Source organism: Propithecus coquereli, unplaced genomic scaffold (genome assembly GCF_000956105.1).
Source record: "Propithecus coquereli isolate 6110/MARCELLA unplaced genomic scaffold, Pcoq_1.0 Scaffold5, whole genome shotgun sequence".
Classification (NCBI taxonomy): Eukaryota; Metazoa; Chordata; class Mammalia; order Primates; family Indriidae; genus Propithecus; species Propithecus coquereli.
Window position 1 is genome coordinate 789,916 of NW_012150840.1, and position 12,381 is coordinate 802,296.

The 12,381-nt window shown below is 39.1% G+C and overlaps 1 protein-coding gene across 1 annotated transcript in view; it reads right to left on the reverse strand.

The window, feature by feature from the left end:
• CCDC175 (coiled-coil domain containing 175) overlaps positions 1-12,381 on the reverse strand; it is a 77,087-nt gene that overhangs the window by 18,339 nt on the left and 46,367 nt on the right. Inside the window, exons 10-14 of the mRNA XM_012656025.1 lie at positions 11,132-11,242; positions 8,462-8,533; positions 7,292-7,427; positions 6,596-6,727; positions 955-1,131 (exon numbers count right to left, since the gene is read on the reverse strand). Coding sequence (XP_012511479.1) covers positions 955-1,131; positions 6,596-6,727; positions 7,292-7,427; positions 8,462-8,533; positions 11,132-11,242 — 628 coding nt within the window. The remainder of the gene's footprint in view (positions 1-954; positions 1,132-6,595; positions 6,728-7,291; positions 7,428-8,461; positions 8,534-11,131; positions 11,243-12,381) is intronic.

Genomic DNA, 12,381 nt, shown 5'->3' on the forward strand with positions numbered 1-12,381 from the left:
CAAAAACAAAAAACCTTCCTTAGCAATACTCACTATCCCCCTTTGGATATTTGTTTATTTTACATTTGAGCGTATTGGGTTTGCATATGAATGTCCTGTTTTGACACAGACGATTTAATTTTTCTCTCTCCGTATTCATCTTTGCTAGCCAGTTGTTCCCACTTCCAGCCCAGTGGATGGATGTTTTTGCTCCCATTCCAGTCCTTTTTATAACTTTTGGTCCTGCCCTTCTGAGTCCCATGCCCCTTCTTTCATACAAATTCTGGAAGTTGTTCCTCCTTAAAGACAGCACGGACTCCGGGGACAACAATCTTCTATTTCCCAAAGGCAAGACAAGACTCAGATCTCTGGGATAATTCTGGATGTGTGAACTTTGGATGTTGAGTGCAGGGTTGGATGATCACATCCAATTTTTGTGGAGAAAATAATAATTTTTACATTAAACATACATGATTACACTATGAAATAGAGTTCAGAATGTGCATACTTTTGGACATATTTCACATCCTATACTAAATCCCAGATCTGAGGCCAGCTCAGATCTCTGAGCTTCATGGGAGGTTAGTGAAAACAATCTGAGGAGCACCTACTTGATAAATGGTTAAAGTCATAGCTGGAAATGAGATAAAATTTTCAAATTCATTTGCCTTTGGTAAGAAACAAAAAAATTCTCCACATGATAGCAGATGAATGAGTTAGTTCTACCTTTACCAAATACGGAGAGAAAGAACATAATATAGTGAACTACTAATTCTTAATTTTAAACAGCCTTTAAAGAGGAAAAAGGAAAAATTAGCAGTAGCAACAGTAAGATTGTGGTGTGGAGGAGAAATGAGTAGGTAAGTCAAAAGCTAGAGAATAGAGCATCAAGGTGATGGAAAAATTTCGATGAATTTCACCGTTGGCTTGTGTTGATGACTCGCCCGTGTTAGAAGACAACAGTGAAATCCTTACCTGGGACCGAGGCTGATTACTAAATGCTTCACATGTACCTGTGACAATATTATTGAGCTCTTTCAGCTTTCTCTTTTTTTCTCTATACATCTCTTCTGCCTCATGAAGTTGTGGAAGACACTCAACTAGTTCTTCTTCCTTTTCTTTGTTAATTTGTATTTCCTTAATATATATGTCCTTTAAAGAAAATAAAGCTAATTGAGATGTATGATTTTGGAGAATTCATGTGACAATTTAGAGTAGAATAGAAGTTCTTTGAGGGGGGAGAGTTCGGTCTGCTTTGGTCTCCTTCTAATCTGAAGCGCATGGAAAGGTATCCGGCAAATACAAATTGTTTGATAAATATTTGTTGGCTGACTTACCAACTCTCTGGCAATCTACAAAGTAAGGAGATTAGATTCAATTGACTCTCTAAAGATCCTTTCAGTTCTATGTCTCTACTGCTGTATTTCTATTAATGCTACCATATACACAGCCCAAAAACATATTTGAGAAAATTCCCTTTGGTCATATTTTATCAAAAAAAGGGGGAGGGCATAAAAACAGGATACACAAGTTCTAAGAAAAGTGGTTGAAATGGAGAGAGGGTAGAAATAATTTGATATAATACTACAATAAATGAGTAAAAAGTGCCCAAAGCAAAACATGAAGATGCCTGCTTACTTGTTCAAACTCTTGTTTTATTTAGTTTCAAATGGAATAATAGTTGGACCTCTTTTAGCAGATCAGCATAGATTTAACATGGTGACTGAGGCAGAGACTGCCAGCTGACTTTTAATGTCCATTCTCTCCTTCTTTAATATTAGAGCTCCTGAGTTTTAGCTGAGAATACGACTTCCCTTGCAGTGAGTTTGTGAACAGAGGTCGTGTGTGCCCCTTTTGGGACCTGCCCCTGCAACGGGAATGGCTGTGTGGTCTCTTGGCCCTTTCATCCTTCCCCTGGCTGGATGAGAATGAGAATGGAAGCTACCACTTGACCTGCAGATGTCAGCCTCATGCTGAGGATTTTGGAGCCACCCTACCAGCCCTGGGCCCTTTCCTTTGGCCTGTACCAGGTAAGAGAAACAAGTGTCTCAACTAGATACTTAGACTCAAAAGATTAGACTAGGCAACACATGGCCAAGTTTACTCACCAAACTTTTCATTTTACTTTTTATTTTTATCCAAATTGAATGCACACATAATTTGAAGGAAACACTGCATTCTAGCAGGAAAATGCCAGGCATTCTGCATTAGGAGGAATCCTCCCAACATAGCAGACCAGAATCTAGTTTCCTTTGAACTCATCAAAGCAATAACTCAAATACAAGGGGAAGAGACCCACATAGGTAGGTGTGATAGTCTCTCTGGTTTAGAAGTCCCATGTTCAAATAGGAACCAAGACCTCTTAGGCATACCTTCCAGGTCCCCAAATGGAATATACCCACTTAAAAGCCACCAAACCTGGGGAAGCCCAACACCATGGTTTCCCACAGATTATTCTGGTGGGAAGATGCACTATACCAATCAGGAATCACTGTAATACAAGCAATGTTGCTTGATAATACAGTTGATATTCCACCATTTTCAGGCTACCAGGGAAAGGAGCCAGAAAGTCAACCCAAGGTCAGTTTCCCAATAAAGAAGGAGAGAGGGTTGTTAGCCCTTTACACATCTTGCTGATGGTCACTGTGTTTTGGCATGTTTGATAGAGCAGTTTGCTTGTACCTTAACTTATTATACGTTGTTATGCTAGCTTGATATGTCCTCTCCCAAATTGCTATTAGAATCCTTATGGATAAATACAGAAGACAAAACTGCATATAAAAACCCCATAATTTAAAATATCATAATGCAAAAGCAGACTACATTTCTCCAGACTACAGCATTGAGTAGGTTAGCAAACTCAGTACTCTATTATCCACCCTATGTTCTCTAAAAAAGAATAGCCTGGGAACACAAGCAGGTGTGTGAGTGCATTAATTTATCCCCATTGCCTACACTGTGCCTTGACGACAAATAGTGCTCTTGCTTTATGCTCTGAAAGAGGGTGTGGAGTACAGGTGCAGTGTAGCTCAGGCAAGTTGTTGCTTGTCTGCAAACTCAGGTTGTTGCAGCAGAGCCTGCACCTTCTTCAGATCCTTCTAGATCCTTCCTTAGCATCTCTAATTCCTGAGCTTCAGATCCTTCCAGACCCTTCCTCGGCATCTCTGATTCCTGAGCCTCACACATATTTAGGGTGGGGCTCCAGCTTCTGCTGCAGGTCTCCCACCTCCCTGAAGTTGGAGTCTGGGAAGGGAGAGAGACCGATTCAGTCTATGCTTGTGGGTTTTAACTCATCCTGTGAGTTCCAGTTTGTCCTTGCTTTCATTCACTTCCTGTCCATCTTTCCTTCCTTCCTGCTATACGATAATGGCATCCAGGCTGTCATCGGTCCATGTCTGTGTGAGAATTCAGTGTGGATGGACACAGCCCTGTAGCAGGTGACTGCAGCAGGTGACTGCCCTGCTGACTTCAGGCCCCAGCACCAGATGTAATGCTGACAGCCTTACTCGACTGTATAACCAGTGCACACAGTTACAAAAGGTAGAATCCTATAATATACAATTCTTTCCTGGTGGCTCTGCTTCTCTGATCGAATCCTGCCAGATACAGGGCTGTAGGGCCCAGTAGATCCATAGATGCTCTGGGTGTCTAAGCTAGATCAGAATGATGTACAAAACCTGTGACGAACTCTAATAGGAGAATTACAGTGGAGGGCCCTGGATATTGGGGCCAACTTTGTGCAAAAATCAGTCACAGCATTGTCTGGGAGACAGTACCTCTCAGTATTGGGAAGTTTATATTCTGAACCAGTGACTAATTAATAGAGCCGTTTCCCATAGGATATATGGGTCATAGACCCAGGCCATAGTGGGACTTCTCATTATTAAACCTAATGACTTTGCTTTTCCTCCCTTTGACTTTGGGCTTTTGGTTCGGAGATCTTACTACTGGGGAGCAGAGTGGTTCCATAAACCAGAATTTGAGGTTTCCTCCTTTCCATTTGGGCTCCTCATGCCACTGAACTAAAGGCAGAAAGGGGATTACAATGTGTCCAGGGCTACTGATGGTGATTATCAAGGGGGAATGGGGTTTTTGCCATACAGTGATGGTGCCCAGGCTGCATTCGGCCCATGCCTTTGTGTGAATTAGGTGTGGATGGACACAGTCCCGCAGCAAGCACACAGCCTGGCAAGCAGAGTGCAGGCTGGAGGCCTGTCTTATAGTGGTTTTGCCATTGGTTTTCTTGAGTTTTTGCAATCTGCCAATAGTCTCCTCTGCAAAGTCCTATGCTTCTATTTTATTCATCTTGCTTAATTGCGTTGTAGACTTGTGTACGTTAAATTGGATCCTTATTCCTTACCTTATTCATGACTCTCAGAGGATTGTCCCCATCCTTTTACCGTTAAGTATGATGGTAAAGGGGTCAGTATTACAGTCAAAAGAAGTCTGAGAAGCTGACCCCTTCTCACCACCTCCTCAGTTACCATCCCGGTTCAAGCTCCCCTCGTTCCTCACTTGGGTTATTGCTATTACTTCCTAATCGGTCTTTCTGCAGCCACCCTTTGCTTTACTAAATTCTACTCAACCTAGCAGCTAGAGTGATCCTATTGAAACAAAAGTCAGAATATTTCAGCCCTCTACTCAGAACCCTCCAGTGGCTTCCCAGCCCAGAAAGAGCAAAGGACAAAGTACTTACAATGGCCTGGAAGGATGTGGCAGACATAGGGATACTCCACTTGGATCTCTCCTCCAGGGAGGACTCAATGTTCAGAAGTCATTGTCACGAGTGTGTTTAGCTGACACCTCCAGTGGTTGGCTCCCTCAGGGTCCGCCTCAGCTATCCAGCCAGCATCATGCTCTTCTGGGGGCGGCCCCCACCCAGTGACTGAGCAAGGAGATGGTGCAAGGACGCAGCCATTTCTGCCCAAGGCAGGGCTCTTCTAATGGGCAAACCGTGCTCTGGAACTCCTGACAGAGTGTGTCAGGTTGCATCATGGCCTCAGAGCTTTCCCTGCCCAATCTTTTCACAGATATTACTCACTCATACACTTTGCACTCCTAATTCCATCTCAGCATCTGCTTCCTGAAGATGACTCCCTACCACCTCTGGCACTTCCATCTCTTATCCAGCAACACACCCCGCTTGTTACTCCTCAGATAAGACAGTCCTGCCTCAGGACCTTCGGGCTTAGTGTGCCCTCTGCCTGGAGCCGTCTCCTGCCGCACACTCCCCTGCATGCTTCAGAGCTGGACCCTTCTCTGACTACCCTATTAACAACGCATACGAGGTATCGCATACGCTCCTTCTGTCTCACTTCCCCGCTTGATTTTTCTCTATGGTGTTTATTTCCCCCACTGGAACATAAACTCCATGAGGGCAGAGCTTTTTGTCCGGTCAGATCTAGAAGAATGCCAGGCACCTAGATATGCTACAATCAATAGAGAAATGCCTCCCCCCAACTCTTCTCCCCTCTATTTCTCCTAATATGGACACAATTTGTGTAATTTTTCTTCTTTGTTTGTTCCCTGAGTTGTGTCAGTTCCCGTTTCCCTTCTTCTTGTTTTCTGGACGTCACCTTCTGACATCTCTTCCCTGAGTTCTTGTATTTCCACATGGGTGATCTTTCTTTGCACCTCTATTAAATTACTTTTTAAAGTTCCAGAAAAGAATGTTTAATCACTGTTTTTATCTGCTCCACATCACCATTTTTCTGAGTGTTCTTCGTTTATTGGAAAGTTTTGTTCCTCTTTTGGTATTTTTGTACGAAAGATGTACCTGCTTCCGTTTTGTTATTCATGTCAGAAAGAATTGGCTGTTCTTGGGTTTCCTCAGGATGTTGCAGGATGGGATGGGGTGAGGGAGTGGGCCTGGATCAGTGTAAAATTCTAAACTCGGAAATTGAAGAAGTCCCTACTTTCTTGCTACTGTAAGAGATGGTTTCTTTCAAATAAAGCCCCTCTTTGGTGTAGCCAAGATCTCTTCTTCCTCTTCAAACCTCATCAAGTTCAGGAAGGCATCTGCCACTGTACTACCACCCCTGTTCTCCTCAGCCTCTCTACCAATGGCTGCCTCTGAGAAACATGCCCTTATCTATCAAGCAAATATTATCACCTTGAGAAGATGAGTTTTTTGTTGTGTTTCTGCAGACCTGCCACCTCTGGGTACTTTCAGTGCCTTTTCTCTCCACCTCCCCCAGCATCCATGTGCTTTCCCATCCCAGGATGGTTTTTGGCAGTTTCCAAGTCAGTATGATACCCACTTTTTAAGGAGGATTTCTGAGATTGACTTTACCAATCTCCTTTGCCCCTTGTTACTCTCTCCAGCTATTCCCGTGCCAGCTCCAAAGGCTTCCTGTGAAGCTCCACCTATCTCCAAGCCTGTTGCCAGCAGTTCTACACAATTTATATATCTCACACACTTCACAAAAAATATATATATTTAAACTGAAAACATATTTTTTATTGATTTATTTCTTCTTCAGGAAAAGTAAAGAGAGATTCAGAATGAAATTGTAGCCCTGTTCATCCTGGAAGATTTGTTTTACATTTAACTAATTAGAATAGCATGAAGTATTATTACCCCTCCCCCCATATGGTCATCCAAAATAAAACTTGCCTCATACTTGCTTAACTCTTGTATTAGCTTTTTTTCTTTGATAACAAATTTCTGCTTGTCTTCTTTCAATTCTGTTGAAAGTCTTTCAATCTCTGCCATAAATTCACAGATCTCCTTTTCTCTCAAACTGGTCTAATTAGAGAAGAATGAGGATTTGTCATTTTTTTCTTACAGTGACCAGTCTTACATTTTCAAACAGCCAGGTAAATTAATATCTCTTTGCATGAGACTCGCTTCTGATTTCAGGCTATATAATTTCTCAGTAACCATGGAGAGGGATTATTTTTCCCCTCCAGAAATTAAGATTTTCTTGAAACAATGTCTATAAGTGACATGAGAAATAGCAGGGGTGCGAGATTGTGGTTGGGCAGAGGGTAAATATAGGAGCTAAATAAATGATGCTTGGGCTCACATCTTTTGAGAGAGTTCCCCTAAACACTAACCTCCAATAAGTTTCTGGTTACATGCTTCAAAAACATATTCTGGAGAGAATTCCTACTTTATTTGATAAATCTCTCTCATTAATATACAGCAAATGAATACATTTCTTAAGAAAATTAAATAATTCCTTCTAAATATGAAGTCAGCGGAAAGGAAAACACCTTCTAATAAGATAGGATTTAATTAAATAATGAAGGAGAATTACTGATATGCAATGTAGGAGACTAATTCTAAGTTCCTTGGGGATTTTTTTACCTCTTCAAGTAAGTCAGTTCGTCTAATTTCTGCTCTCTTAAGTCCTGCTATAAGTTCTTCTATTTCAGCCTTTATCTTGATTGTCCAACGTGCATGCTTTTTTCTCAAACAAGCTAATCTCCACTGATTTATAACACTAGAAATTAGAACAAAAGTAATTACCATTAAATTCACAGAGCAGTTTACCAAAAAGATAAAGAAATTAAAAGCAAAATAAGTCCTACTGTGATTACACAAAATTGCTTGTGTTATTAGTGATGCAGACTATGCACATTAACTGAAAAAAAAAAAGACAAAACAGTAACTGCCTCCATGCCATCTCTGCAAGTCACTTCAGAGTAAGAAATTCTGCCTGTATATCCAATAAATAGTACAGTGAACACCACATTTGGCAGCTTGCCAAAGGGTAAAGCATAGAAATGGTGAAGGCTCAGGGACAGATGAAAAAAGAAGAGGCCCATGCAAAAATAGTAATGACATTACCTAAATTGCCTAGTATGCTAATAAATTTCAAGCCTCTAGGCTCTCGAATTTTTCTCACCACAACATAAAAAAGCCACATGTTAGGAGAATGGTAAAAATGTGTAATTGGAGTTTTATAAATAATAACATTAATGAAAATAATAACAACAACAATAAAGTACAGCTTAGTATTAGCAAGTGCTGTTTATGTACACTGATCTAAATACAGTATTTTACATAGATCATCTCATTTACATTCAAAACTACTTTATCATGTAGGTACTACTATCATTCCCCACTATAGGGATGGGAGGAAAGAGAAATTATTAATAACTTAGGTTTGGCCACAGAGCTAGTAAGGGCAGAACAACCAAAGTAGCCCATCTGCAAAGCCTGTAATCTTCACCACTCTCCTCTCTCACCACCCATGTCACCTCCCCTACTGGTTCACACAGAAGCCTGGATGAGCAAAAGGCATTGCACAAATCTTGGCAATTTTCCTCTTTGGTGACTTCACTCAATTGAAATGAAAAACTTTGATTCTGCTCAATGTCAAAAAATCAAACTAACAAACACATCTAGGTCTGAGAGAACTCACACACAATTTAATTTAGGAAAATCATTCCCTCGGACTCTAGTAACCAAGTACTCTGCATTGTTCATTATGATAACATATATGACTGATAACAAATAATTTTTTTTTTTTACCATCTCTGAGTTTCTCTTTCCAGGTTATTACCCAAGACTTTTATTTGTGTCCGAAGTACTTCCTTTGTTGCTCTAAAAACAAGGAAAACATATTGGATTTTGTATTTGTGGGAGATATACAACAGACTCTTTATGTGTAATTCTTATGCTCAGTAAGGTGATGGTTTCATTAGAAGGCAAAACAAACCTGTGAAACAACTAAAGATTTTAGTGGTGGACTGATAGACAATTGCAATTCCGTGGCAGTGCAAACTGATTTTGCAAGCATTGAGGTGGATATCCATGGAAAGAGAAGAGACTGTGGGGAGGAAGGGTTACTGGAGGCTAATGTTAAACAGAGGGAGGAATGTGGATTCTCAGAAGAGAGATGCAGTCTTACCAAGAAAAGGATGAAATAACTTGCAAAGACAGAGGAAAAGTGCAGTGAGTCAGGATTCTGTTATGACATGAGGTAGTCTTGCTGTCTACTGAAGACATGAAGGGAAGACTATGACACGGGAGGAATTAACGTCAACAAATCGTTGAGGAACTCCGGATTACAGATTGAGTTCTCATTTGATATGATATATGATTCGGAAAACCAATACAGATTCTTGAACTAGGGAAAAGTCGCAATTGCGGATGGAAGATTTTCTTTTGGTAAGATGGATGGAAATATGAAGGTTCTTATACAGGTCATGACTGTCTTTATTTTTATTCTCCTTTTTTTCCCTATTAAGTGCTTCATGCACGGAAATCAACTGAAAACCACAAAAGTAAAATGCTGCTTTATATCTTTTGAAAGATAAAACTATTCATAAATGAAACTTCTAATACGAAATGCTATTAAATAAAGTTTGAAGGCCAGAAATATTCATAAGTGAAACTTGGAATATGAAACACTGTTAAACTAGAAACACAACTGTGCTCATGTTTCTTTCTCTATTTGAAATTATAGTATGGGCTCTCAATTTCCTACTAAAATAAATCTAATATCCTCCCCTGGACCTCTGAGGTTCTTCACAATTTGCTACAACCTTATTGATTTTGTTTATTTACATATTTAATATAATCCACAAAGAACTTGAACCAGTTTAAAATAAAGCAATGATAATATAAAAAGTCCTAAATGAAGAACAATACTGGGCCACAAATTTTTCTTAGAGCTTTCTGGTGACCAGAGCAATGATGATATAATAATTGATAAAATTTTCATTATTTATGAGGAAAATAAAACCCGATTCAACCCAATTCCATTTTCCCACTCTTCTGTAAAGAGTAGTTCATAATTTTATGTCTGAAGATGACATAATAAGAAACCGATGTCTAGCTATATTATTTTATAACATGGGGACAACCAACCATGGGACCTACACTTTGTGTCACATTCCAGATTCCTATTGGAGTGTGCTCAAATTTTCCTCACTCCTTATCGTAGTTCCATAAGCTGGTGCTTCACTGTCTTATATTCAAATCATGTCTCTCCCTGTGTGCGGTGATATTATTCCCTCATTTGATGAGCAAACAGGAAAATCTGACTGCTTTAAAGTCTAGTTCAAGTTTTAAATCTTTGTACAACAAAGAAGGACTCCTTGATTTCACTTGCTTTCATCCCTCGCTGGCTGTATCCACATTCTATTTTTCACAGTCCTGTCTGGTTCATTACTTGTTTCATCTGCCCAGCTAGACGACAAATTTCTTTATGCTCAGTGTTAGTAGGACTTACAATGGCAGAATATTCATGTAGGACATTTTGACAATAATTATAAAAATGAAAAATATGCAGCTTGCTTTGATTTCATAATTCAACTTTTAGGAATTTATTATAAATAGTCACATAGGTAGACAGAGTCCTGTTAAAGGATGTTAGCTTCAAAAGTTGTTTGTAATATAGGAAACAGAAAAAATCCAAATGTCCATCAGTAGAGTGCTGGTTAAATAAAATATAGTATAATCTGTAAAAGGAACACTATGCAGTTGGAGAAAAGAATGAGGAAAGATGTTCCATATATATAACTTTCCCCCTTTATTTTGAAATAGTTTCAAACTCAACAGATAAATGTAAAAAATTGTACAAAGAATTCCCATATACCTTTCACCAACTTCTCCAAATGTTACCATTTTATATTATTTGTTTTATCCTTCTCCTGGGTATAATTTTAAGTGGAAAAAATCCAGTTATATAAGAGTATAATTTTTTGATAGACATATAATTATATATTAATGTATTTGAAAGCATGTATAGCAAACTGTTAACAGTGATTATCTCTCTGGAGAGATGGAAAGATTAGGGTAACTTTTACTAAGTTATATATTTCTAGATTTGAATTTTAAAATCAGGCATAGGCATTACTTTTTTAATCAGAAAAAGAAGACAAAATTTAAAGTGATTTAGAATGGCAGAAATGAACACCATAGGGGGTGAGTGGGGTGACAGTGTTCAGTCACATTCTTGTCACTGGACCCCCAACTGGTTCATTCCTCTGGTCCAACAACTACTATAGAATTTAGAACCTGTCTATCCCATCAATGAAAAATTCAATGAAAATGACTTTTCTAGACTGCGAAACAGAAAGACCTAATTATAAACTTCCTTTCTGTAGCATATTAGAAATCGACATAGATTTATTATCATTTATTAAAAATTAAATGCAGAGAAAAGATTAAAAATTTCAAAGGCAACAAATATACCGATAAAGTTCCTGGAGTGTGCCAAATCCATCTTCCATATTTTTGATGTCTACTCTTCTTTGTGATAGGAAGTTTTCTTTTTCAGAAATAAATATCAGTTGTTTCTGACTTCTACCATGAAAAAGCAGAGTTATCATTTGTTGAAGATTGATATAATCATTTTTAATTCATCAGCATAAGAAAATGTGCAAACACAAACAAGAACTTATTTTATCTTATTTTTTAAGGGACAGGTTCTCACTCTGTTGTCCAGGTTGGAGTACAGTGGCATGATAATAGCTCACTGTAGCTTCAAACTCCTGGGCTCAAGCCATCCTTCCGCCTCAGCCTCCCAAGTATCTAGGACTACAGGCACCCCACCACATCAGGCTCAGTTTTTAATTTTTTGGTAGAGAACTGGGTCTCACTGTGTTGCCCAAGTTGGCCTCAAACTCCTGGCCTCAAATGATCCTCCTGCCTTAGCCTCCCAAAGTGCTGGGATTATAGACATGAGCCACTGCACTTGGCCACAAATAAGAATTTAAAAAGTAGCTTGGAGAGTTCAGATCATAAACTATTTACCAAATAAATTAGTAAAAATAAAAACAAAGTCTTTTTGCTAGTGACAGCTAAATCTAAATTTATGTGTAAGATTTTCAGAAAATGGATGAAAATTCCTAAGCCACTGAAAGAACATTCACTGTAATAGGAACCACAAAACAAGAACAGTTCTACAGTAGTATTCCATCTCTCTGAGTGGGTGTGTCTCTCGATGCATTTATCAATTCTGTCATGTTCTTCTGTGAAAGGTGGAGGTGGTCAGATCAACTTTGCTTACTGTCTATACCTCTTACTAGCAGTGTGATCTTGGGCAAGAAACTTCTCCTGTGGATAAGACTCAATTTCACCATCCATAAAATGGACATTATCATACCCTGCTCACCAGATGGAAGGATTAAACAAGATGTAAAGTGCTTGACCCAGTGCGTGGACTGATGAGGCATTTTTTTAAAAGTAGTTATTTTTTGTCTCAATCTGCAGGAGAGAATAAGGAGCCTTAAAGAAGTTTACAGTTTTGTTCAAATACCCAGCCATTAACTGCCTATAAGAGAAAGTATTTTATCTAAGTGACATTTCTTTTAAAACAGCTATGGACTGAACTGTGTCTCCCCCTCTCCTCCAGAATTTATATGTTGAAACCCTAACCCTCAACAAGATGAAGAAATGAAGAGATTAGGGTAACTTTTACTCTCTAAGTTATACATTTCTAT